This window comes from Cimex lectularius, unplaced genomic scaffold (genome assembly GCF_000648675.2).
Source record: "Cimex lectularius strain Harlan isolate CLEC.00 unplaced genomic scaffold, Clec_2.1 scaffold147, whole genome shotgun sequence".
In the NCBI taxonomy this organism is placed as follows: Eukaryota; Metazoa; Arthropoda; class Insecta; order Hemiptera; family Cimicidae; genus Cimex; species Cimex lectularius.
Window position 1 is genome coordinate 863149 of NW_019392851.1, and position 27396 is coordinate 890544.

Here is a 27396-nt window from a genome sequence, read left to right on the forward strand (position 1 = left end):
CAGCTTCTGGATACATGCCTCTCATGAGTCTCACAAGAAGAACTAATATCGCCAGGCTACTTACTGGTTGTGCAGAACAAAGTTTCTGCGGCTTGAGACAGACTATCCCTGAAAACCACGCATATCTCCACAATGCTACGAACATGTCGAAGATGCTGGAATACATCAGAGAAGTAGCCATTAAAGTTTTTACCAATGCGGCTAGTACTGGACCGGTAGGTACATAACTATAGTCTGGACGACAGGTACGTGCTCAGGAGAGGAAAGAATCCTGTTATAGCAGCATTATGAAGTGACAATTTTTCGTTCTTCTGTAATTTGATGTGGCTCCCTTCCTCTAAGTTCAAGAGTCAATTTTGTATTTCAATCGGTTATATAAGAAAAAACATGGCAAATAAGTTGCAATTACTTTGGAATCAAAAATAAGATTAAAATTGCAAAACAAATAGCTTTTTTTGTTTATCAAAAGACTGAGTTTCAACAGCATTTGGTTTAATCGGAACAAAACTATTCCAAAAAGAATTTTTCTTTTTTCATTTTTTTCTACATTTTTGTCTTGTTTTAAACCCGTTCAATTTTGACAGTTTGTTACGAACACAGCTGATCAATGCATCGGCACAGATTTGCGACTAAAATGAGATTCTACCTAGTTGCGATAGTTCTTGTTTTGATGTGTACGTTTTACCTGCTTTTCTTCGCGCCTAAACCCAAGAGCGAAGCATACACCATAGAAGAGGACTTCTTTAAAACCGAACACCAGGAAGATGAACGCTCGAACGATTGGACAAACGAGTCGTCCGCTCACGGTGAGTTCAAAATTATCTGCCATCGTAGGTACCATAGTTTACTTCGGTCTACCATCGTGAGCCAATATTGCATTCCCTCAGAGGGCGGAGGAGGTCCGACTATGTCGATGTGGATGTGCGAGAATGATCCCAAAGATGAGATCGTGTGTCGGAAAACTTTGGTTTCTCGGCAGGGGGCACAGGTTTCTGCCCATTGGACGATGTCTAAGTTCATGCCAGGCCAGAAGTAGCGTCGGTAACTATCTTTCGGCTGCTCTTAATTCCTGGATGACTTGGGTTGTAGACAAATTTCGAAAACTACTCTCCTGAAAGCTGGGGCAAGATGGTGGGCTTACTGAAGTTGTTTCGTATAGGACTGCCTTAAGTGAGCCCGGGATCTTGACCTTCTCCCAGTTGAATAATACTTCAGAAGGAAGGCTTCCGTCTTCTTTTTCACCTTGCTGTGTTGTTGCGAAGTCCTCCCATCCGGTAGCGGTTTCCAGCTCGTCGAGCCGGGAAAGAGCGTTTGCTACCGGATTGTCTTCCTCGCTTATGTGTGTTAATTGCACTATGCGATGTAGCTCTGGTGTAGATTGGCGAGGTGTCGTTCCCCGCGTTGACAAATGCGAAGGTAAGAGGCTTGTGGTCCGTGCGAATATGGAAGTGTCGTCCTTCTATGAAGAACTTCCAAAGTGTCGAACTGCTTTGTAAATGGCCAGCAGTCGCCGGTCGTACGTCGAGTATGTTTGTTGAGTCAGGAAGAGTGCTTTGGAAAAGAATCCAAGCGGCACCCATCCTTGCTCGCACGGCTTTTATCCCTGTATTTGAAGCGTCGCAGTTCAGGATAATATCAGTGCCAGGGACAGGGTGTCCAAGGCGGATGGCTTCTTGCAAGGCTTTCTTTGTCTTTTCGAAGGCCTCCGACGATTCCGTTGTCCAGATGACAGGGCGTTTGGCGTTTTTCTTGCTGCCCTTCTTGTAGACATTGAGTGTGCACTGAATTTCGGCGGCGTGCAGAATACAGTGTCCGTAGAAGTTCACCTTGCGAGGAATGTGCTAAGTTCTTTATGAGCTTTGGCTTCTGGTACTCGGTCAGTGCGTCGAACTTTGACTTGACCTGGGCAATTCCGTCCTTGTTGTAACTGAGAAATGGGATGGTTTCTTGTCCGCTGTATCTTTATCATCGAGTATTCGGTAATACCGTTAGCGGCGTATTGCGCATGGTATTCCCTCTGTCTCCCTGCTGGTGTTCTCGTCTGTGGCGGAATTATCGGCACTGCGGCTCCAGTATTGATTAGAAAGATGTCCGGCTCTGAGGGTAGGTGACGAAGAGACGGGCCGAGATTGAGTCGATTTCAGTGGCAGGCTCGGCTCGAGAAGCTGCCAGCAGAATTAGTTTTATTGTTGGGGGCAGGGTGCTGTACAGCGTCGTGCCTCGTCTCCGAATCTCTGGTGATAGTAACTTAATCCAGTCTAGTGCCGGATGCCACCCCTTTTCCTTGAAGGCGTTCATGTACGACTTTGGACTGGCCTCGTGGTTGTAGATGCAGTTGTTCGACCTTCATCGTTAGTTCGGCCAATTGCCTGAATAACGCGTCCAGAGAAGAGTTGTTCTCCAGCTGGTGGGTTCCGACAGCGTATACTTGATTCGGCGATTTTGTTCGCTGTTACTGCCAGCTTGTCGAGGTCAGCGACGTCTCCGGTGGTTAGGATCTCGTGCATCCATTTAGGAAAAGCCCTTAGCCACAGGTTTCGTAGCAGTTCATCTGAGACGAATTTGCCTGCCTTTTGTCTCATAGTTTAGTTTGTAGGAAGTGTGAGGATCTTTCGACTCCCAGAGTTGTCTGCTCCAGGAGCCTCTTGACTTTAGTGCTTTCGCTCTCTTAGAAAGGGTTAAGCAGACGGGGTTCGTAAGGGGCTGTGTCTAGTTTTTGTAGGTTATCAGCGACTTATTGTAGCTGAGCCAGTTCTAGGTTGGCGATTACGAGCTGATATTTAGCGGCACTCAATGGTTTCTTTCAGGTTGTGAAGAAATCTTCGATTTGGATGAACCAAAAAGTAAAATCGTCCGTGAGCGAGTACCCTGAGGAGCTGTTTAAGAGGGTGGGTCCTGTAAAGGACGATAAATAGAAATTCCTTTCGTCCGCTTGTACCGGGCACCCTGCAACTGTGAGCTCGTACGGCTCAAAGCTCCTTTCGAGTCTTTGGAAAGGGAGTCTAGTGGCTGCCAAGAAGGTAAGAGCTCTCTGAAGAGCTAGTTATTAACGACTGAGGAGGTGAGATGACCTCCACGGTCAGGGCGACGATCTGTTCTTCGGAGTTTGCAGAGGGCGAAAGGATTTCGTTCGTTTATTCTCCGTAGGTCTTGTAGTCTCTTCTCATAGAGCAGCAGAATAGTATTAGTTATGCGTCTTTATAGTCTTCAGAAAAACTCTTCGGATAGCCAGGGAATGTATGTTCGGAAGATCTTGCTGAAATCAGCTGGAGTTGGCTTTCTTGTAAGCAAAGTACATCCAATGTTTTTTCATCACTTAAATAAGAGTTGGCTTTCTTAGATTGTTTCTTCTTTTTACAATTATTGTTCTATTTACTGTACATACATATTTACATGTTCACAAGGTTTTATATTATCACATTTACAACGTAATTTTGAAGACATTTGGACTAATGAACGAGTAGGACGGAAGAATAAAAAATTGTGTCATGGAATGAGCCGGCTAGGTGCTTTCGTTGAGAGAGTGGTATCGTCGACCCACTTGATATAATGTAAATAGGGAAAAAAGATAAACATGGAGCAATTCCGGTAAAGCAGTGGCACTGCCCCCTGACTTTAGACTCGTCTCGTCGACGAGATCTCACTGCTCATCTGGAATAATACTGACAATACCAGCTGAACAACAAGGGCACTCGCAGCATCAGCCTCGACAGCCGACAGGCCAGAAAACGTGAGCAGGCACTTTCGGCAGCTTATAAAGGGACCCGGGAAGCAGGTGGCCGGTAACTAAGTCGGCTGTTGAAAAGGAGAGAAGGCTGATGCTGAGAGTGCCCTTGCGCAGGTAGATAGCGAGAGCCCGCCGGGGAGTCTACTGATTAATGATTAGTCTGAAGACTGAAGCAGTGCCTGCAGTACGGAAACGGAACAGCTCCACTCTGATTGGCTGGCGAGGCCTTACTGAATGGTGATGACACCTCGTGTGGGCCGTGGTAACTGCAGGTGTTCACCACAGGCTCAACATATTCAAAAACATTAACACATCCCTAACCACCAAACTTCCCAGTCACTAAATCATAAAACGGACTCCATCTTTTTTTCCCTTTGTCTTTACAAAATGGACAGATTAGTAGTGGGGTATACTGTTGCCCTTGAAATTGGCATTGAACAATATATGCATTGCAGTGATCATCTCAATCCTATAAACAAGCAAAAATCACGTCCGCTATGTGATCAAGCAAAGCAAATGGGATTGTGAAATTTTGACATTTTTTAACCCAAGCGACTTCCAATTCCAATATTCAGTAATACGATTCAAGAACCTATTTCCATCATACCCTGAATCTTGTCTGCTCAGAGCATGCAACCTCTGATGCATTCAATCATGGCCAAAGGCTACTAGTTTTTTGGATTAGAAAATGCGTTTGATTGCACAAGAAGTAGACTTATTTTGACATTTTACTCAGAACGGTTTCAATTTAACTCTAATCTCATGAATCATAGATCCTTTAGGATTAGATACAGCAATATTCTGTCAGAGGAGTACATCCAGGAAATGGTATCCCACAGGATTCTGTTTTGAGTCCCTTTCTTTTCTTTTTCCTTTTTTTCTTCCTTGTCACCTTTACCTCGTGTCTTTGACTTGTCGGTACTTCTTCAAAAGTTGAATGGCTCCATTATTCCTCCCTGGTAACTTCTCGCACTTAAATTTTCCCTTCATTTAACCAAGTTTAATTAAAAGAAAATACTACAACCGAGATAAATAACAATTATTCCTCAAATTAAATTCTTGTACCGTAAAGGCAACCTTCATTAATACTGATGGTTCCAAGAATTGAAACGGTATGGGAGCTACGTTTATAAACGACTCCAGAAGGTTCATGTGGGCTCTTCTTGCAATAAGCAGCAATTTCACTGCTGAGCTCATTGGACCTAATAAAACTTCCCTACCACTATTAAATATTCAATAGAATCAAATCCCCTTAATCCAGAAATGAAGGAAATCCTCTTATCCCTAGGGAGTTTCCACAAAAAATGTCTTTCTTTCTGGTAGTTTGGGACAAATTTTATCTGATGGTATACACGGATTAGAGAATTTTTCTATTTCTCTTAGCGTGGTGTTGATGCTGGTGGTGGGTGTTGTTGGCACCGTAATCATAAAACTAATTGGTCTTATGAAAAAAAAGAGAACTTAAAATAAATATTTTAAAAGAAACCTTGTTAAACAATTGTCAAATCTCGAGATGTGAGATAAAACGATCTAAATGGCAAAATATTAAACATGATAGCAATATCAACAGTCTACATCCCTTCACAATAACAATTTTGTTATTATTACTAACAGCTTGATTGTTTAAAATTGTTCTTATTGTTATTTTTATAAGAGATTATTAATAATTAATGTAACAATTAATTTCTTTTTAATTTGTTTGCATAACCCAAGAATTAAGAAGTAATTAAGTTCCCTCACAACAACATTTTACAAAATAAATTTATAATAATTATTAATTATTATTACAATTTAGGATTAAGCCAACATACCATGAAAGTTGTTCACCTGGATTTCAAAGGTGGAGCACCAACTCTGCCATTCCTAGGCAAACTCTTACCAAAGCTGGCAAAGGCCGGCTGCAATGCATTGCTTGTTGAGTATGAGGATATGTTCCCTTACAACGGCATTTTAAAGAATGTCACCTCGAAGACCGCTTATTCCGAAAAGGAGGTATTAAAACTTGACTTTGCACCTTCGATTATTGATTGTTTTTACTTCTAGATCAGAGAAATTTTAAAAATGGCCAAAAATAGCAGGCTTGATGTGATCCCATACCTGCAAGTCTTCGGGAATCTAGAGTTCCTTCTAAAAGTCAAAGACTTTGCACATCTCAGGGAGTTTCCGCCTTCGCCTTGGGTCATTGCGACTTCTAATCAGCATTCACTGACAGTGATTAAAACAATGATAGCACAGGTCATGGAGGTTCATAAAAATGCCAAATACATCCATCTTGGAGCTGGAGAAGTTGAGACCTGTCTTAAATGTAGGCCCAAAAACCAACCGTTTCTGTAAGTGTTATATCAACAATTTTTATTAGATTTTCTTTATGTTAGTAAATAAGTAAATTTCATACTAGGACATCATTACAAAGACATCTATTGGATATACTAGAATGGATGAAACAGCAATATCCATATACAACTCCAATTATTTGGGACTGGATATTTAGCAAAGAAGGGCACTATTTTGGCATCAACACTCATGCATATTTCACTAGAAATATAGCCAAACATGTGCAACCCATGATTTTTTCATCAGTGGGACGTGATTTGAACTCTTACCAAACTAGTGTTTATGCTCTACCATTTAGAAAGGTAATTATATAGCAGTTCTTTTTAATGTTTCTCTTTTCTATATTTTATTTCTTGATATGTAAACAAATATAGAATTTATAACCGATTTATATAATATCAATTCTGCACATGTATGGTACATATATATACATACATGTGTAAAACTGAACCTATGACTTTTCACAGCCCACCAGCACTTCCTGCTTTAATTAATAAATTACCAGCAGGTTTCAAGGGTGGTAGAGTACTTGATATCCCTCCATCCTCCTCTACACATATTGTATAACGAATCTAAAGGTGCATTTACATGTGAGAGGAACTCAGCCAGAGTTCTTGAGTTAACTCTCAGAGCTCTTGGCACGGGAGAGTGAAGTTCTCCCGAGTTCACTCTCAGAGAGCAACCCTTGTGAGTCCACTCCAGACCGTTTACACAAACGCACTGGACAGTTCTGAAAGTGATTTTTATTCAAGATGTCTTCTACACAAAAAAAAGAGAAGTAATAGCAGTGTTATTAGTTTTGTACTTATCGGAAAAATTTTTTTTTTTGAAAAAAGGGGGTCAAGTCGTGGATACAAAGGAGTTATCATTTAGGCATGTACCATGATTTAGCACAGCAATTGGAACTTGAAGACGCCCAGCAATTAGGGGATTTTTGCAGAATTCAAGTGTTGAAGTAGAATACGTGGAAGAAGAATTACTGGGGCCCATAATTTTTAAAAAAGACAATGCAATAAGAGAAGCAATTCTGTTCTTGAGTGTCTTACCGTTGCCTTACAATTAATTTCTGGGGCTGGACTCTAGCGAGAAAGATGCAACATTTACCTCTTGGATTGTCTTGGTACTTTTGGCGAGAACTCTCTCAGGCCTTTACACTTGCGCACACATTATCTACCACTCTCAAGAGTAAAATCTTCTCACATATAAACGCATCTTAATTGAGGGTCGATGGGGTACTCAATATTCCACCATCGGTATTTCACATTACATTCATGCTAATAAATATATTCAGTCTCAATATAGAAAAAAATGGAACAGACTGTTTCCTACAAAATTCACAGGGGACCCAATACTCGCTTCCTGTCTAATAATAATTTTTAATTGTTTATATATTTTAATTTGTATTGTGACACACGATTTATTAATGGAAAGTAATATTCTAGGTGTGGGTTGCAGGGGCGTTTCGAGGATTGTCCATTTCCCCGAGATTGACCCCAGATTTAAAAAAATCTGTCGATCTTCAAATGTCGTGGATGAAAAGTTTGAAAATGAAGAAGCATGCCCAGGTGGTCGGCTATGTTTTAATGGGAAACGCGAGACGGGATCATTTTGCAGTACTCGGCGAGCTTCTTCCACTCTCTTTGCCAAGTTTATTTATCAACCTTGTTTACATCCAAACCTCGATGAACGACGAGAACCGAGTGTTGGGAAAATTCAAGCAAATTTTGGAGTGCAAACACGTCCAATTATCATATGCAGTTACCAAAGATGAAAACCAATTGTTCAAGAGGTTTGACAGGAGAATAACTTTAGAAGAATGCATATTTCCTGGTTCTGACCTGTTCAACACAATGCTGCAGTTTGAACTTGTTAAAAACAAAGTAGACATTGCTGTAAAACAACTCAAAGCAAGCGGTTGGTTCACTTTCTACCACATAGCAAAAAATGTTTCAAATACTTTTGTACTCATCAAAGAAACGCCGAGGCTGTTGAGGTTGCTTCATGAAGTGAAATCTCTTAAACACAATATCCAGGTGCTTTTGTGGAAATACACGGACACCTACTCGGCCAACGAGTGGGTCGAGCAAAACATCTATCCGTTAGAAATAATTTTAATAGATGTTATCACAAACACTGATAAACTTGTTAGGCGTAAAATTTGGTCGCGACGACCTATGTAATCAATGCTTGTACATAGACGTTCCCAAATAAAACTTATTTTTGCAACCCTAGTTTACATACTTGTATTTATTTTTGTGCAGGTAGATACGAACACAGCAGTGGCTATTTTGAAACGCTACCGTGTGTTCAAGAAAAAATATTAGTAAGTACAACTCTGGGGGTTTAGCAGCCCATAAAAAATATAAATGAAAAGTAAACCAACTTCTATACATGGTTATTCTAATAGAAAAATATTTAAAAAAGTCGTGGTTCAAAACTCTGTTCTTTTGGTTCTTGTTGAATATAAAACGCAAATAAGCCAACATTTACAGTTTATTTAATTGTTTGTATTTTTTAAGTTTAATAGATATTTCAAAATTTACAAAACATGAACTATTAGAAATTATGTATAATCCTTTACAATTAAATTTTTAAAATATAATTTTACAATAATTAAATATCACTCAAATTAGCACAGTATAAACAGTATACTAAATAACAAAATTATATATATAGATATGCCTATGGCACAACTTTTTCTCTTTAACATAAAACAATTCTTTTCATCCCTCAGACTGCTATAGACATGTAAGCTTTTCAGCTAGGCAAGCTTTATTTATTTCTTGTGTTAGTTCTGCACACCCTTCGCTGACTGAGGGTTGAATAAAAACAGTGCATAAAAAATCTGGTTTACATTATATTTTTAATTATACCATATAAAGTTATTTAATTGAGCAAACAAAGTGTGAAATAGAGTATTTTTGTTCGTGAGAGTACAATAATTAAAAATCCAGGAACAAATAAATATAATAATAAATACAAAATCTTAACAATATAATAGAAAATATTTTACATAATTTAATCGTGATGGCATCTCTTCTACAATATGAAAAGCATCACTTTTAGAAATCCAATGGTCGTAATTAACTTAGTACCAAAAACATTACAATAGAAAAATTACTAGTAAAAAACCACTAATATCACATATCATTTTCCTCAAATCAATTGGAAAATTAATTACTAATTTTTTAAGGCCATATCGCAGGACGTTTTTTTAATTTTTTATTTTTTTTTAATGGCACCTTTAAACTATAAAAATGATCATTTGAAATTCTCTGACATTGTTTTGAATGTTATTACATTCATTTGAAGTCAATCATGCAAAATTGGAGGAACAAATTAACTGCAAAAAAAATCCTACTAATTTAGTATAGATAAACATCGTCTTGTGTTGCTCAGTTTGATATGTGTACAAAAATTTGAATCTAAATTAATATTTAGGAACACTTAAATTAGGAACCGATTTATTCATTAGATTTCTTCTATAAATGAAGTTAATTGAGTTTCAGTCGTCCTCCTTTAAAATAAATTACGTTAAATGCCAGAGAATTAAAACTTCTTTGAAAGCTTAAATAAATAAAACTAAAAAAATGTATAAATAATATACATTTATTATGATAAAAGATCTTTTATTTTACTACATTTTATCAATTTTTTTGAAAGTTTATAGACATGACTAACACTGAAATTGTAACAAAATTGGCTTTTTAAAATTTTACTAGTAAATTCATTGTTTCGGACGGTAAAATACATATTCCATTTTAAAACCCGCAATTAAAATTGATGTTAATATGTCAATAAAAAAAAATAACTTTTATTTATTTTGACTAAAAAAACAAACTTTATTGTCCGATCTTTGGCAGCTGCCAATTCTGAAATGACGTTGAATCGTCAGTCTGGAAATAAAAAATCAATTAACAACTTTCATTGATAAATAGATAAAACAATATACCTCAAACATCATGATGTGTGTATGACAGAAGTATTTGCTTGAAGTTGTTTTTCCCAACTGACATTTTAATGGAACCAATTGATTTGAACAGAACGTTCGGATTTAAGTCCTCCGGCAAACGAGTAAGATATTGTGAACCGGAGAGAAAGTCCATGGTCAAAAGTTCCTTTTGGAACAGTTTGAGAACGCCTAAAATAAATCAACCTTTCAATTAAACCCGCCTGGTTTATAAAAAGTAAAAATTAAATTACCAATAGCAGTCCTGAATAAAAATTCCTCGCCATCCCTAAGAAAGACATCCCACACTCGGGACGCCAAGTCGAGAGGCATGGCTTTGGCAAATATAGTGTAGATCCAGTCAAGCAGGTACAGATCGGGGGTAAGGCTACAAGATTCAAGATGTTTATAGAGCTGAGGAACGTTTTCTCTCAGAAGGTCTACATACACTGCATAATAAGCCTCCATCTATAACAAAATGGTACATTAAAATATTGAAAACATTGAAGTTCATAGCCACAAAATTGATGAAGTTCAGCCTAAGTTTGCAGAATGCATTAGCCGAGCAATGCTACATGTTAGATCACAAATGCCTGAAAGGTGACAAAGGATCTCTGATCATTCTGTACGGTGAAATAGGAACTCCTATTCACAATTTAAAAAAATTGTTAAGCTAACAAGCAACAATTCATAAACTGCAAGATATTTGGTTATGAAAAAGCAAGGGAACCATGGTGGCTAAGTGGTTAGAACAAAATTTTCTCAATCCTGGGGCAAATCGGAAGAGAATTTTATTCTTTTGATTTTTTGTTTATTTACTAAAATAGGGCTGATTCTTGGTTCATGATTATTTATATGTAGTTTTGTGCAACTATATTATTAGTTTAATTGAGAAGGGCTTAAGTGTTTTTACCACCATACCACACGATGCCCACAAAATAATTGGATTTTCCCCTTCTTTGAGATTTAAATACAATGGAAAATATATAATTGTCAACCCTTTCATGTATCTGTGGGTCTCTAGCCTTTTCTATGAGCACGCAGAATCTGCTGTGTAAAGAGGTCAAGCAGCAATCTCTGCTACATGCTCAATCTCAATCTTTGGTGGTAATGGCCAAATTGAACTGCAGATGATGGATTGTTTTCTCAGAAGACAAGTGATCTTCAATACCACATGTACACTTCAAAATCATTACACCAATCTCATTAATAGAGCTCTTAGAAACCTAGGATTTCTGAAAAAAATATTCTAATTTTTCAAATGTTTTTGCTATAAAATTTTTATGTCAACTCCTCATCCATAGTTTATTGGAATGCTTCTATAGTCTGGTCTCCTTACTAAGAAAATAACAGAAGAATTTTATTGAGAGGGTCCAATCAAAGACAGTTAAATACTTAGTGTATAAAATGGGTGTTTGGCATTGAATATGAGTATCCTCTTGGTCTTTCAGTTGGAGTCCCTCTCTTCCATAGACCTCGGTTGGGCATTTCTGTCATTGGATGGAGGGTGCTCAATGATCTCATTAGTACATTTAGTCTACCATATCCTTATAGATTATAAATTTTTATATATAGTTACTTTAGTTTTGACTGTATCCATTATGGGTAAATATTCTGTAAATATATACTGTAAATGAACCGTAATATTAAGTAACTATAATTATAATTAGTAACTTTTAGAATTGCCAAGTTGGGCTATGGTACCAAGAGCCACAGTTTAGTCAAAAGTTCTGTGCATAAGTTCTGCATTTTGGTTAATACATTTTGTCTCACTGACTATTATTATGTAATTTGATTATTTAGAGATCATCAGAGATGCGGTCTGGAGTGATGTAGGTTTAGAAAAACATTTTCTTTATCGTGCCAACATTCCAAGGCCTGAGATTTATAAACATTGTTTAAATCATACAAATACAGGTAAGATGTGAAAATGAATTTATTCAATGATGTACACAATATAGAAATTTTAGATTAATAAAATTTGTGCTCACTCAAAATGTGTGAGTTTTCTGTGTAGATGTTTCACGGTTATGTGTCGTGTTGAGAGATATAAATGCTGTTTTGTTTATATATGTTTGATTTTGGAGGAGTGCGGAAGGAAGTAGGGATAGAAATTTATTTTTCCATGAGGAGTCAGCTTTTTGAGGTGAAAGGGATTGACAATGGAAAAAAAGGGTAATGGTTTGTCATTCAGGCCTAATTAGTCTTTCAGGATAATTACAGACATGATTTTTGGGGAAAGGAGAGGTATATTGTTGGGGATTTAGACTATATAGAACTGTACTGATTATTTTATATGTTGTATTATATGTTTTGTGGTTATATGTGTGTTATTTATATCGAATTTGATTTATGATATTAGCATAGCTGCGACTGAGTTTACATGTGTCTGGTTTGTAAATGAAGCTGTGTTTACCTCTGTTGATGAAAACCATTTGTAAAAAGTTACATTTACATTTGTTTTGTTCTGTGTTTAATATTTTTGGATTGTTAAAATCAAAATTTTGTTGCGGTTTAAAATGGGGTATAGCCAGTGCTGGAGGATTTTGTTTGGGTTTTTTGAAATCATAGATATGTTGTTTTACCCTCTTATCCAGATATTGGGATGTAATTTTGATGTATGTGCATGACAATTTAAACAATTGATTTTGTAAATTACGTTAGACTTATTTGTTACAGGTGTGGGTTCTTTAATTTTGGAGGGTTCAAAAGGGTATGAACAGTTTTATAGTTTTTGAAGGCTATTTTAAAGTTATCAAAAGAAAGGAATATGTTTAATTTGTGTGATAGGCCATGAACGAATGGAAATCTCTAAATAATCATTAATTAACGGGCACTAAATAATACACAATAAGTATTATTAATCATTATGTTTAGTGGTCTAATTAACCAAATTACTTCTTTCAATTAATTATTCTTTTTAAGTAAGGTCTTAGTTGAGATGAACAAGTTATGAGCGGGATTCAAACGTACTTTAATGAATTAAAGTCAAGGTAGCTCAAGTGGTTAGAGCAGCGGCCTATTGAAGAACATGGGTTTGAATCCCGCTTGCGACACTAACTTTTTCATCTCAACCAAGATCTTACGTAAAAAGAATAGCTACTTGAAATTGTGTATTATCTTTAACAATTTACTTTTATCTATTTAACTTTTTAAAGAGGGATGTATATTAATTTTATTTTGTAAAAAATGATTGCTTTGTTTAATTGTTCTTTTTTTTCTTATTTTAGATTAGGTATTATATTTTCTATAAATAATTGTAATTAATTTACTAATTCCAGCATTGTAATTTTATACTACTAACGAAACACAAAACTAATAATAAAATAAACTCGTAATAAAAATAATTTTGTTTTGGAAAAAAAAACTATTATTGGTGAAAGGGCCACTCAGTTTCTTGTTCCCTGAGACGTAGTTTGTGATGTAGTTGTGTAGTTCAGGCGGGTTCCGAAGCGTGAGTGTACTAAATACTAATCGATCATACCGAGTCGGAACACTGAAGGTTAAACGGAAGAGTAAGCCGGACGAGAAGGCGATGTTATATCTATGTATATGTTTTCGGGCCGATGTGTATGATTATTTAGTAGTTGTATAAATAGAAAATGTATAAGCGAAAGCAGGATTCTCAAATTCCGGCGGAGGAGAGCGACTTGCTCGCGATAACGCCGCTCGGAGCAGGTCAAGAAGTCGGCCGGTCGTGCATTATGATCGAGTATAAAGGGAAGAAAATCATGCTCGACTGCGGAATCCATCCTGGTCTGACGGGCATGGACGCATTGCCTTTCGTCGATATCGTCGACACGGACGAAATCGACTTGCTCCTCGTTTCTCATTTCCACTTGGACCACTGCGGCGCACTTCCGTGGTTCCTGCTCAAGACGAGCTTCAAAGGCCGATGCTTCATGACCCACGCAACCAAGGCGATCTACAGGTGGCTCGTCTCCGACTACATCAAAGTGAGCAACATCTCGACGGAACAGATGCTCTACACGGAAAGCGACCTCGAGTCGAGCATGGACAAGATCGAGACGATCAACTTCCACGAGGAGAGGGAGGTCGGCGGCATCAAGTTCTGGGCGTACAACGCCGGCCACGTACTCGGCGCTGCCATGTTCATGATCGAAATTTCCGGCGTCAAAATTTTATACACAGGCGACTTCTCGAGGCAAGAGGACCGACACTTGATGGCAGCAGAGATTCCTACAGTCAGGCCAGACATACTTATCACGGAAGCTACTTATGGCACTCACATACATGAAAAACGTGAAGAACGTGAGGCCAGGTTTACAACTCTAGTCCATGACATTGTAAACCGAGGTGGGAGGTGTTTGATCCCCGTTTTCGCCCTGGGGAGAGCGCAAGAACTTCTGCTCATCCTCGATGAATACTGGAGCCAACACCCTGAACTCCACGACATCCCAATTTACTATGCGTCGTCTCTAGCAAAGAAATGCATGGCAGTTTATCAGACATATATAAATGCCATGAACGACAAAATCAAAAGGCAGATTGCTGTGAACAACCCGTTCATTTTCACCCACATATCTAATTTGAAGGGCATAGACCAGTTCGATGATATCGGCCCATGTGTTGTGATGGCATCTCCTGGTATGATGCAAAGCGGGCTATCGAGGGAACTTTTCGAGTCTTGGTGTACGGATGCAAAAAATGGTGTCATCATAGCGGGTTATTGTGTTGAAGGGACTCTCGCCAAAGCCATCCTCTCTGAGCCTGAAGAGATTGTGACTCTGAGTGGGCAAAAACTAAAGCTGAACTGTTCTGTCGCTTATATCTCATTTTCAGCCCATACTGACTACCAACAGACAAGTGAATTTATAAGACAGTTGAAACCACCGAGAATTGTTTTGGTTCATGGTGAGCAGAATGAGATGAGCCGTCTCAAATCAGCATTGCAGAGAGAGTATGAAGGCGATCCTGATAATGCAATTCAGATTTACAATCCTAGAAATACAGAATCGGTTGAGCTCTATTTCAGAGGAGAAAAAGTCGCTAAAGTGATGGGAAGCCTGGCGATGAATAGTCCAAAAGCTGGCGATAAACTCTCAGGAATTTTAGTCAAAAGGGATTTCAATTACCATATCGTTGCACCTTCTGATTTATCTAAATATACAAACCTGACGACGAGTACTGTTATGCAAACGCAGCACGTGCCTTATAACGGGTCAATAACAATACTCCGTGCCATGCTCGCCCATATCGCATCGCCCCTTCTGACTATAGACATCAAAAAATTAAAAGCTTTCAACTGCATCGATATAACACTGAATAAAAAATCAGTGACTCTTCAATGGGTCGCTAATCCCGTTAATGACATGTTTGCCGACAGTATTCTCACGGCGATTCTTGAATCTGAGATAGTCAACCAGAACATCGTACCGCCCAACGTACACATGAAAATGGACAGGATGCACTTCAAAGAGTGCGTCATCGAAATGTTGCAGGACATGTTCGGAGACCAGTGCGTACCAAAAATATTCAAAGGTGACAAATTGAACGTAACGGTAGACAATAAGAAAGCTCACATCGACTTGCTGAGTTTAGAAGTTGTTTGTAAAGAAGATTCGACGCTGCAGCAAGTTGTACAAACCGCTATTAGAAAATTGTACGAAGCTTTAACTCCCTCTTCAGCATATCTGACCAAAGAATTGACAGCGGACTAAATTAATTTGATATATCCATAAACTCATGTATATACTTTTTTAAATAAATGCTTAATTGTTTTTGTTACTTTTGTGCACAGTTTCACACTACTTTTAACTTTATATTAAAATATTGACAAAAGAAGCAAATATTGTTCCATCTCCTGATCACTAAACATAAAATAATTAATACATTATTGTAAAGGATGGGTCTGGTTCTATGAAACTGGTTTTGCAGAAATTTTCAACAAATACTATTTTGACAAATACTATGTAACTACAGAACAAAGACAAAAAGTTTTTTTTAAATTTGATTAATATATTTTTTAGCCTGTCCATAATTTAAATTTAAATTATTAATAATTTAAATTTAATTACTTGCTTTTGCACAAGTTTATGATGATTTCTGGCAAAATATTTTTAAACAGCTTTGATGTTCAAAAATCAAGATGATGTTCAATTTTCTTCAGCTTTTATAACCATGTTTTCTCTTGAACTGGTTTAAAATTAATAAAATCTATCTTTTTGAAAGAGATAACAAATATCGTCAAACTCTTTTAATTAACTTAAATAACATTTAAAAAAAAAGAACTTACCAGTGGTTGATCCAGGCTGTAAAAAGCTCGGTGACAGGGACGGTTGAGAATATTTGCAAAACAGACAAAAGCATCGGGCGCATCCATGTTGAGGATCAGCACCGCTGCAATAAACGACATTCCTTGAACATAGCCGACATCTGGCCTGTAGCAGACATACGCTGCAAGAAGGCTGTGCAGCATGTCATAATATGGTCCCTTCTAAAATGTCAAATTTAAAATTACTCTTTAAAAAAAAAATTGATTTTTAAAAAAATTACCTTTTGAAATATACACAAATGAGGAAAGGTCCTACTTATATCTAATTGTATCAGCTCCATGCTAGCTTCTCTATCGGCGTCTTTTTTACTGGATTCATCTATTGAATCCGTGCTTCCAGCGGCACTTTTCAACCTTTGTAATGCCCTGAAGGAAAAAACATTAGTTGATACATTTGAATATTTTTAAGAGAAGTTATACCGTTCAATACCTAGATACGCAAATTTCATATAGGCCGTGAGTTATATTGAGATCATTTGTTATAGCAAGCCTCCAGAGTTTGCCACGAACACATGGCGGAATTCCTTGCCACCAAAGTTCTTGAGTCTTTTTCTGCTCCCTCCTTTATAAAAACAAATTAATTAAAAATTTGGTTTTATGGCGGTAGTACTAGGCAAAATAGTAAAGGAAAACAGTATAAATCAATAAACTATTTTAGATTTTTACTTATTTTCTATGTTGAAAATTGTGTTTTGTTGTCTACGTTTGTCATATATAGTAAATAAGATAAAATATAAATAATTTTTTATTATATTTCCTTACATTTGACTCCAGTTAGGTAGGATCTCCTGGGTCCAAGTCCTAGTAGCACTTGCAAGTTCATCCTCGGCTTTAAGTTGGCTCTGAAGTACCTTCTTCCTTTGCTTTGATTCTTTAAGTTCTGAAAGAAAAGAAAAGGCCATTGTGTCAATGCCAACAGGTGTGTCGCATAATGTCCCACAAACAAACAAAAAATAAGACAACACCATCACAAACTCAAACAAGAGATAAAAAGCTTTTTATCAGATAAAATTTTAAGTTTAAGCATCATGGAGGCTGCGACACATCTAGGTGCAAAATCTCACTAATCATTATCGCGTACCTTTTTTCCTTGCAGAAGAAATTATCTTTTCATGCTCATCAGAATGGGCCTGCTGTTCTTGCTTTGATTTCGCAGGAAGCCATGCGGGACGTTCTAGCTGTATCAGCCCAGTGCTTCCTTGCACACCTCTGCCAGAATCACCACCAAGGGATCTTCGTTCCTGAAAATTTTATTTTTTAGAAGAGTTGTAAACAAAATAAAATAAATCTGTAATACATACATCAGAGAGGCTTGAAATTGATCTTTCGTTGTACCCATTCGCCAATTTGCCAAAAAGGCTCCAGCCTTCAGATTCGCCTTTACCCTTCCAGCCAAAAACTCCTCTGAAAAAGCCAAACCAAAAACGTGTTAAAAATTAACTCTTTTTAATAATAATTTATAACTGATCATTTCTTCATCACTATTCATATTTGTTTTCATATTTAAATCACAGCAATTACCATCTTTCCACATACAAAATAACATGAAAACAAGGAACCTTGAGAAACAACAAACATGAACAAAGTGCACAACAAAATTCCAAACAAATTATTTCACATTAATTGTATCAATTTTGAAGCTTTAAGCTAATGTAATATTTAATAAAGTCCCTTGCTTTTTTCCAAATCATGAATTACAAACAAGATCATTGTTAAGGAAATTAAGCAGCAACATCATTTAAGACCATTGGTGTCAAGCGTACTACATAAAGGAAGACAATTTGTGACATATTGCGGTTACTGATTACTGAATTATATAAGCTCTATTCTCATGCAGATGTACATACATACACACATGTACACAGTTGAGCCTATTACTTCTCGCAATCCACCGGCAATTTTAGGTTTAGTAATTTACAATAAATTACCGGCAAGCCTTAAGAATCATTGACCGCCATCCGTCCAGCCGAGATTGGGCTCCAGGAGCTATAAACAGCTACTATTACACAATATATTACTAATACAATCAGTTTCTAGATGCAAACTCATTCCCACTCTCACTCACTCTTAAATACATTCTTTCCTATTCACATGCTATTCACTCAGTTAGAGTGCTGGAGTACTTGATATTCCTCCATCACCATTTACACTTACTAAAACTAACCTAATTGAGGGACGATGGAGTACTCAATATTCTCACACTACACATTCACGCAAATAAATACTTCACTCTCAACACAAGCTAGGGACACAAAACTATCATTACTATATACAACAAAACAACCCTGTTTCCTCCATAAATCGGGACAGGGGCTCAAATACTCCCTGCCGTGTTCAAGCACAATTCTCAATCAGGTAGCATTCAGACAAGGAATTGCAGCTTTCAAGTAGGTGGGCACATCGAGCAACCTTTCTCTATCTGCTGGGCAGCACGGGCCCCGAAAGTAAGTTTCCAAGTGTCAACCTCAAATGGCCGATTCTTTTGGTGAGGATTACTCTCCTTCTATGAGTCAGGTCCTCTGAGAACCAACTATCAACAGTGTTCTTAATATTCAAGAGCTTCTCTACTGATCTTTTTCTCTTTCAATCATGTTTTTTATTGTATTTTTAGCATTAGAGTCTGGAGTTTGGCACATCCTGGTCTTTGCTATCTCATCTGCCTTTACATTACACTCCAGACCTATGTGTCCAGGTATCCAGACAACAACCACTTTTTGCCAAGATTTATTAGTTCATGGTATCTCTCCAACAAGAGGGTTGATGGAGGACTTGTTCTGGACAGCAGTAACTGTGCTGATGGAGTCAGTGCAGACAAAGTAAGCAGAGCCACCATTGTCTCGAATCACTCATGATATATTAATACATTAATATACTTATTATTTATTATACAAGAAAGGAGGTCAATTGTTTTTAATTATTTAAATTTTAGTTTGCGTGGAAAATAAATAATTACTACCTACCATTTGTGTTATTTTATTTTTAATTTCAAGGAAGGCACTATTTGTGTTCATGGTCTTGTTTAGCATAGCAATTTCGTTTTGAAGATTAAAAGCCTTACTGTTGAAGACTTAGTCTAATCTAAAACCCTTGAATCTATTTTAGGAATGCTAGTAATACTCAAAGCTAGTGTTTTTTCTTAAGTCTAATAGCTTTTGGAAGATTAAGTTGAGTGTGATCATCGATCCTCGCGTGACCAAGATTACAAATATTACTTTGTCTACGATAATTGTCCTGAAAGTTATTACAGGTCTTTTTAAAAGCCGGATAAACTTTAAAAAAAGACTTTTATTTGATTTTAAAAATGTCTAAGCTGACAAAATTACTCCTGGGTAAAGAAGTAAAATACACTTACGTACGTCAGCTGCATGTGCACGTGAAGGGGTGGTCGACCATGTGCATCCATCGGGAAAACAAAACTTCCGAATCTCGATCTTTCACGGGATTTTATTTACAAGCGGGGGCTAACATTGTGTCTCGTTAAATTACAATTAGGGATGAACAATGTCATTTTGCATTTTCTTTTGTACTCCAAAATGGACAAAGGCTAGAGGAAAACAACGACAACAATAGATAGACCAAAATATGTTGGGAGAAAGTTGTCAAGGATATAAACAAAAAACTACAGGGGAAAAAATTGAATAGTAAAAGAGAGTAAGGCTAAAATATTTACTAAATTATTTTCATCCATTGATATATTAATGGATTTTTCAAAAAATTTTATATTGGCGATACAAACAGTTGCAGGGATATTATTGTCAATAATAGAATAATTATGCCATAGTACAAATTTAAAAACTCCAACCCTATTAGCTTTATCTCAAAACTGGTTTTCGGTATTGTTGAAATATGGCATCCCTCCATAAAACAGGCGAAGTTATTAAGTTAGTCATTAATGAAAAGCGACATGCCTGTCCCTGTTTATACACACGTCATTGTGCCATCTGACTATTGTCTTTTACAGTCAATAGCATAATTTTTGAAAGTTGAAGTTGGTGAATATGTTTCAAATATTACCATAAGTCATTAGTACAGACACTAGAACTTGCTCTTTGTGTATGAGATGACTAGATTGCCAACTTTATATTCAATAACTCGATAGAATATAGTAAACTTTACAAGATATTTCTCTCTACATATGAAATTCAAAGAATTAGAACGAGGCAGCGACTTCCCTATCACTTTTTACATCCTTGATAACACGTGTATGACTATTGTCTTCTACAGTCAATGGCAAATTTCTGAAGGACTTCGTGATGACTAGATTTCCGTCTTTCTATTCAATAACTCGATAGAATATATGAAACATTAAAGATATTGCTCCCAACACATTAAATTTAAAGTGGATTGAGTCAGCGACTTGCCTCTCCCTGCTTATAACCCTGCCGTCGAGCTATCTGATTATTTTCTTTTACAGTCAATAGCATGATGGTTGAAAGTTGAAAAGACTATGTGGTGTATAGGTTTTCATCTGTATATTCAACAGCTCGATTTAAGGTGAAATGAGTCAGCTTCTTGCCTCTCCCTGCTTATAACCCAGATTTCGTACAATGACACATATTTGGAAAGAAGACACTTGGGGATATTCATGAAATATATTGAAATGATCAGAAAATGTTGGTACAGATATAGGTTAAAGGAGAGGAAAATTATGTTGAGCAAACGAGGTTTTTTCTTTTATGTTGCTTTCATGTTAAGATCTATCTTATTAAATTAATAATATTATTTTTCGATGAATCGTTTGAACATTCATAAATACTAAAATTAAATGTTGACTTGCGGTTTAAACATAACATTTTGTTTCTCAGCAGATTTTCAAAAATGCGTCGGAAACGAAAAATTATGTTTTTTTAAATATATTTTTTGTTAGACCAAAATTTTTCATTGTGAAAATGATAGTACATTGACCGGAAAAACGGTATTACTGAGTCTGGATCTAGAAATGCGACGGTGCGGCAAGTGCAACGATTTTTACCGCGTCATCAACATTCACAGATTAGTGTGTCATGAAAGAAATTTCTATTTATCCAGTTTTCCTCGATGGATGGACTAATTTTCTCGAGAATGTGGAGTATACTATAGAAGTGATTGTGTTTCGTTTTCAGGAAGCGGTTTCTCATCAAAGCTAAAGATGAACTTTGGGCCAAGTTCGCCACTGAGAAGTGGTTAATGGAGGTTCATTTATTTGGTTTAATCGCTGCCGAACCGTGTACATAAACTAATTTTCATCCACCGTCATTAAACAGTGGCTAACATGCTTAAAGTTCAATCAACTATACCCCACGATTGGTATACTATCTGCGATTATTTTCCATTGAAGCATTAATTAGAACTTTCCTTGCGTAAAATTAATTTTAACTAAGCTACAAATTTGTTGAAGCAGTAAACGCTTTTGAGATAGTCACAAGACCATCGAATACCCATAAATTTCAAATAGTATTGAGGACAATCACCGAATCAGTTTATCAATCAATTGTTCGGTTTTTAACTGTTCTGTTTAAATCAACGTGAGACGACGAATGGGGTGGAAATCGGGAAAACGGGGAAAAGACCAGCAATTCAAGTTTAGAATGACAAATCTGGCAAGAAACTTGCCAAGAACTTTTGAAATAGATGCCAGTTGGAGTACAGACACCCCGTATTTCTTTTCAAGCCCGGTTCCAACAGATGTTCATCATTTTAGACAAATCACTTCCTGTAAGCCAGATAGATGTTCTATTCACACCGTCAAACTTCTGAATTTGGTTTAAACGAAACATAAACAAAGATTAATAGAAATGATAAATGGCGGAGTTAGTATTATAAAGATTAAATAAAAATAATGTCATTACTTTCAACGAAAGCAATGGAAAAAGACCAAATATTGTCAAATATTTAATTACCTAACAAACTAGTATCTAATTTATTTCCACACAAATAAAACATCGAATTATTAAGGCATGCCAATAATATGATTAGCATTGTTGTAGAATGCGTGTTCGTGTTTTTTGTGGACGGGAGTCCGCACAGTTTCGCTGTTCATTTGGTGCGATTTAACATACAACGTTCAGCGTGTGCAGCTTGTGTAGTTAAAAATAGTATCCAGCTAATTTTCATTTTGAAAACTTATTTTTATAAAAATAAACAATATGATAAATATTATTATAGAATGCGTTCGTGGTTTTTGTAGGCAAGAGTCCGCACAGTTTCGCTGTTCACCTGGTATGATCTAACACCCACTTTCAGCGTTTGCTGCTTGTTTAGCTAAAATAGTATCCAGCAAATAAGTTTTAATGTATTATTTTTGGATTTACATATCTAAATTGTTGATTTGTTAAGCCAAATATATAATTTTATTTGCGAGGTATGCCATACCGATAACCTTTTGATATAAATTTTCGCAGTGATATTTTCATTTTTATTGGGACCCTTTTATGATAAAAAAAATACATTAGGTGAAAGGTATTTCATACTTTCTCCTGCCTTGCAAATCCCCCATATATGATAAATTGACGAAAAATATCGGGTGTCCCTTTCTGCCCTACTTTACAACTACGCTAAAAATGGATAAAATGGAAAAAAGGGGAAGATGGGATTCCTACAAAGTACCTTGAGAAAAAAAAAGAAAAAAAACACAAAACCCTTTTGGTGAGAACTTAACGAAAAAACGATATCAAGGCAAATAAGATGGCCCTGACAACCTCCCTCCAGTGGATGTAAGTATGCTTGTTATTTTTACTTTTTCTGCAATTATTATGTAATCGCATCCAATTTACAAGCAAAAATCGTTCGTAATTTTCGCGTGAGAGCTCTCACAAGATATAAACAATCACTATAACATCAAAAACTCCCTGATTTTCTTATCTTAGAGGAGTTAATAAAAACGGTTTTATATTTGTTATCAAACACATTTAAAGCAATCATAAAACACTGAAGGGATAAGGCTACAAAGATATCTGATGAAATAAAATAACAAAAGGATACTGTAGAAAATTACGTTTGTTCAAAAAATGACCCTTAATATGTAAGAGATACAAGCAGGGCGAGGCATACTTCCATGTCTAATTATGAATACGCGCGGTATCTTGTAGCAACATTTCTGTATTCCATATAATCAAAAGAAGAGATTTTTCTTGTATCATTTTACTTAATTAATCGAAATGTTTATGAAGTTCATAATTTTATAAGTTCATAAGTTTATGAAGACTTGTCATACAATAAGTCTGGAATGTTGTATAGTTAATGTAACAGTTCATCTTTAGAATCTCCGGTTGTCCTGCTTGGTATTGTAAGATGATGCTCCTCCTAAATCGCAAACGTATGATATTTTGTCTAAAAAAATATTCTGTCTGGCTTTTTTTACAAATCCTGATGTTACACTGTTAATCAGGTTTTCCAAGATGTGGAGCTGTTGGAATATAAAGCTGAGAGTCAATAACCCTGGAATCTGGAACGAGTTCTAAGTGCCATGGCTTTATCCCGAATCACGACTCCTATTAAGGGGGTTTATCTTTAGTTTAGTCGAACATTCAGTAAAAACCGAGCCTGTAGATATGATTGATCTTGTAAATGTATGATTTGTTCACTGAGTTTTATTTCTCATTTTTCTCATATCCAAACTCTGACTAAGCCATTGCATGCTTATCGATGAGAGTGAATATAAAACGTTGTTTAAAAGTTTAATGAATGGAATTACGTAATAACAATCGCCTTACATAACAATAACTAATTGTTCTAGTTACTTGAACGCAGAGTCTAATTACTTAAAACTTGACACAATCTCTCGAGTATTGAGTTATAAGGAAAAACAGTGCAATCGTGCGACTTAAGTTTGCTGATCATAAAGGAGACATGCGTTCCCATCATAAAATAAAAAATAATCCAGATACTTAAAAACCTCGTTGACCCTCCTTCCTTTTTGGCGGCTTTAACTTGATTTTATCGTCTTTATGATTTCACCCCGGAAGTACGTCTCGGAAACGCTTCTTGATCTTTTTAAAGGATTGAGTTAACAGCAAAAACGTCGATCTTTTAAAAATTTATTCACTAACGAGTGCGCGTCGAAAAATGCTTAACTATGTATTTGTATAAATGAAAGACAACAGTTCACCAAATAGATACGGCTTATTTTTCTTGGAGTCATGCTCTATTTTTCATATAAGCACGTGTAAGCACATTTGTTCTAAAGACTAGCTTCTTGGCACGATAAATACGCCTTCGAGGAAAGGTCACGGCCTACTTTAATCACACCAGACAGATTACAAGTTTTAATCTAGATCTTGTCACCTTTCAGCTCCACCTTGGCTTAGCCCAGGCTATTTACGGTACGTCTCGCTCATACAGGGAATTTGCTAGGTTTAGGCACCCCACACACTAAATATTAAATATCTTGCACCATGGTGAAACCATCGACAGATTTTGTCTTAAACCAACTATTTTTTCAAAATGCTCAACCATGAAATTAACATAAAATTCAAATCCAGTTTGTTGGTGCCAAAACAAAGTATTCCTCAATGGATTAGAATTAATTTATCAAAGACTTAACAGAAAACTCTGGAATATCACCTAGTTGGTAAATAGTAAACAATCTAAAAAATTTATAAATCAATATAGCCATATTTTACTTTATTTTGATCGACAATCGAAAGAAATCAACATGATAACTCAATTTGAATTGTGTCCAAAATTTCGCAGAAAAACTCTGACGCAAAGCCTAGGACTTAATGCTAAGGCTTTGTATGCAGGCTGATGTATGTAAGCGCTTTAATCAAGTCACGCCCAGGGGTGGTGTAAATTTTAACGATAGCCCTTAGCAGATCAGCGATACGTGATATGGCAACAGTTAGCCGGCTTGTTTCATGCCCAAAATCTTAAGATAGTATACTTACTAATCATTAATAATTAACTTGTATTATCGGGTTGTCCGGAAAATAATGCAGGATTTTAAGTTTTCATTAAAAAAAATCTATATAAAATATTCTGTTTACGTTTACAGGATTACTCATTNATTATTTTGATTAAAGAACATTGCTTTAAAGTAACTAGTTTCTTTTTTTTTGTTTAATACCAAAATCCTGCATTATTTTCCGGACAACCCAATATATGACTGTAAAGAAAAACTATAAAGTTTTCAGAAAGGCAGGTACAGTAGCAATTTTATTAGTAAAGATGATTTTTTGAGTCAGCAGAGAAATAAGCTAGGTACAAATCAATTTGTTATTGCCTGATGTTAAAATTATATGCATAGATAAATTATTTAATAAAATATTTTTACCAATAATTTATGACGGTTTCACCATGCAAAAATATTGGAAGTAAGATATTTACGTTTGTTATTTAACTATTACATATCTTTTATAGAATAAAACATAAATATATATCAACAATTTATAGAATTTGGTGACCTCTTTTGAGATTCTTATACTCATTTGATATCATATTGTTTTCAAAGTTCTTCCCATTATAAAAATAGTTAAGAGACAATTCAACGTGGCGTCAGGGTTTTACGCGGGTCGAGACAAATTACCAATTACTACCAACGAGGAGGACCGATGGACATGTTGAATTGTGTTACACCACTCGTTCGAAATGAGGTATTTTGCTTGTAAAAACCCCACATAAAGATGTCTGTCGATAAACTGACAAACACGTTCAAAATACCCCCTCGGAAAAAGGGCAGTCGAGTTTACTAAAATTTGAAATTGCTAATGATTATTAGGTGAACTAGCGGTAAAAAATCATTTCTCAGCCTCGGCTTCAAGGCCAAAGTGTTTTCCAAAATCATGCCCTAGTCAGATGACGTTATGTCAGGCTTATAAGCAGGCAATAACCCATAATTTCAATTAATTTCATCTGTGCGGAAAGATGTCTTACGGCAGTATATCATGGAAATTAAACTAAATGACACAGACAATTCCAGAATGTCACCGATGTAAACAAATGCTAATCGCAAATCTTGGATTAAGTCACTCGGCCTTGTGAGGTTCTTCCAAATCTGTAACCTTTTGGATCGTGGCCTTTTTGGCTTGCCTGTATGTCAAAATAATTAGCTTAACAACCAACCACACAATGATTTCTATGATATATAGCAATAATCTCTAACAACCTTCAAGCGGAACTACGGTTCGGAAACCAGACCTTTCCTAGTGTACCCACAATTTTAGGTAGAAATGTACACCAAATTTTTTTTTACTATTATTCTTCTTCATAATCGGTCATCCCTTAGAATTTGGTGCAAAATTGTTCAAGTATAGAATTTGGTTCTATGTCAAATCATCAGGTTCGAATGTTGACCGCACATATTAAGCCGCAAAAATAATATTATTCTGGCTTTCACTCTAGATTAACTCGGTATGATCGATTTGTGATGGGCGACCGGAGAGCCCCCAAATTTACACAGAGTGAGGCAAGATTCTTTTCACTTCTAAGCTTCTTTCATTAATTTTTTTCTGGATGGAATGTAAATGATATAAAGACTGGCACTGCGACGTTCGTTGACATAAGAATATTTTTCTTATAAAACTCTCCTTCATACTTAATACTCTTTGCTAATAGTGACTTTGGAGACGCCGAAATATATTTTCCCTGTTATCCTATTTGCACTGTACAAAACATATTTAAAGAAACTTGGGGTTTCATAGTTCATCAAACATTAGTCCATGTAAACAAAAGAGGTAATATTCGTCTTATGTGTTGATTGATTGATATTGATATTGAATGCAGAAGGGCTTATATAACAACCGAGAAAAGGTCGCGTAAATCTGGTATAAGATATTTAAGGACGATTATTCATAATTACTGTTATGAGTCAGTATTAAAGCAATCAGCAAACTAAATTAACACATGTCAAGTGCAATACCAAAAACATTCAACAAAGGCTGTGAGTAATGCGTTAAACATTCTGATTAGAATATTTGATGTATGCTAAAAAAAAAAAATCCAGACAAAGCGACAAACACAAAAAAAGTGTATGCAATCTGCATTTCTTAGTTATCTATAATAATTGTATTTATACGCCATTCTATACCTTGACTGCAACTACTTGGTAATGTATAGATTAATAGGACAGATCGATTGTTCCAGTCAGTACTTGAAAAATTTATGAGAAGGGAAAAC

General features: G+C 36.2%; 3 protein-coding genes across 3 annotated transcripts in view; 2 read left to right on the forward strand and 1 right to left on the reverse strand.

Annotated features, from left to right (window-relative positions):
- Positions 1-22: 22 nt before the first annotated feature.
- Positions 23-8293, forward strand: LOC106670597 (hexosaminidase D-like). Its single transcript, XM_014401088.2, has 5 exons — positions 23-806; positions 5523-5719; positions 5771-6057; positions 6126-6363; positions 7504-8293. Exons 1-5 carry the CDS (start codon positions 608-610, stop codon positions 8239-8241), a joined length of 1659 nt encoding a protein of 552 aa, XP_014256574.1. The 5' UTR covers positions 23-607; the 3' UTR covers positions 8242-8293.
- A 324-nt stretch (positions 8294-8617) lies between these two features.
- The window catches only part of LOC106669199 (TBC1 domain family member 14-like), a 37816-nt gene continuing 19037 nt past the window's right edge, over positions 8618-27396 (reverse strand). Inside the window, exons 2-10 of the mRNA XM_014398516.2 lie at positions 17607-17709; positions 17387-17546; positions 17068-17185; positions 16736-16867; positions 16527-16671; positions 16267-16467; positions 10265-10478; positions 10014-10202; positions 8618-9957 (exon numbers count right to left, since the gene is read on the reverse strand). Of these exons, the coding sequence (XP_014254002.1) occupies positions 10015-10202; positions 10265-10478; positions 16267-16467; positions 16527-16671; positions 16736-16867; positions 17068-17185; positions 17387-17546; positions 17607-17709 (1261 nt within the window). The 3' untranslated portion in view covers positions 8618-9957; position 10014. The remainder of the gene's footprint in view (positions 9958-10013; positions 10203-10264; positions 10479-16266; positions 16468-16526; positions 16672-16735; positions 16868-17067; positions 17186-17386; positions 17547-17606; positions 17710-27396) is intronic.
- LOC106669194 (cleavage and polyadenylation specificity factor 73) lies at positions 13405-15758 on the forward strand. The gene has a single exon (XM_014398512.2). The coding sequence runs from the start codon at positions 13613-13615 to the stop codon at positions 15689-15691; it is 2079 nt and encodes a 692-aa protein (XP_014253998.1). The 5' UTR covers positions 13405-13612; the 3' UTR covers positions 15692-15758.

Bases quoted from the DNA above. Each gene is read 5' to 3' on its own strand.
- LOC106669194 (XM_014398512.2), top strand. From the start codon at position 13,613: ATGTATAAGCGAAAGCAGGATTCTCAAATTCCGGCGGAGGAGAGCGAC.
- LOC106670597 (XM_014401088.2), top strand. From the start codon at position 608: ATGCATCGGCACAGATTTGCGACTAAAATGAGATTCTACCTAGTTGCG. The intron at 807-5,522 runs GTGAGTTCAAAA...ATTACAATTTAG, and splicing joins AAACGAGTCGTCCGCTCACG to GATTAAGCCAACATACCATG. The intron at 5,720-5,770 runs GTATTAAAACTT...TTTTACTTCTAG, and splicing joins CCGCTTATTCCGAAAAGGAG to ATCAGAGAAATTTTAAAAAT.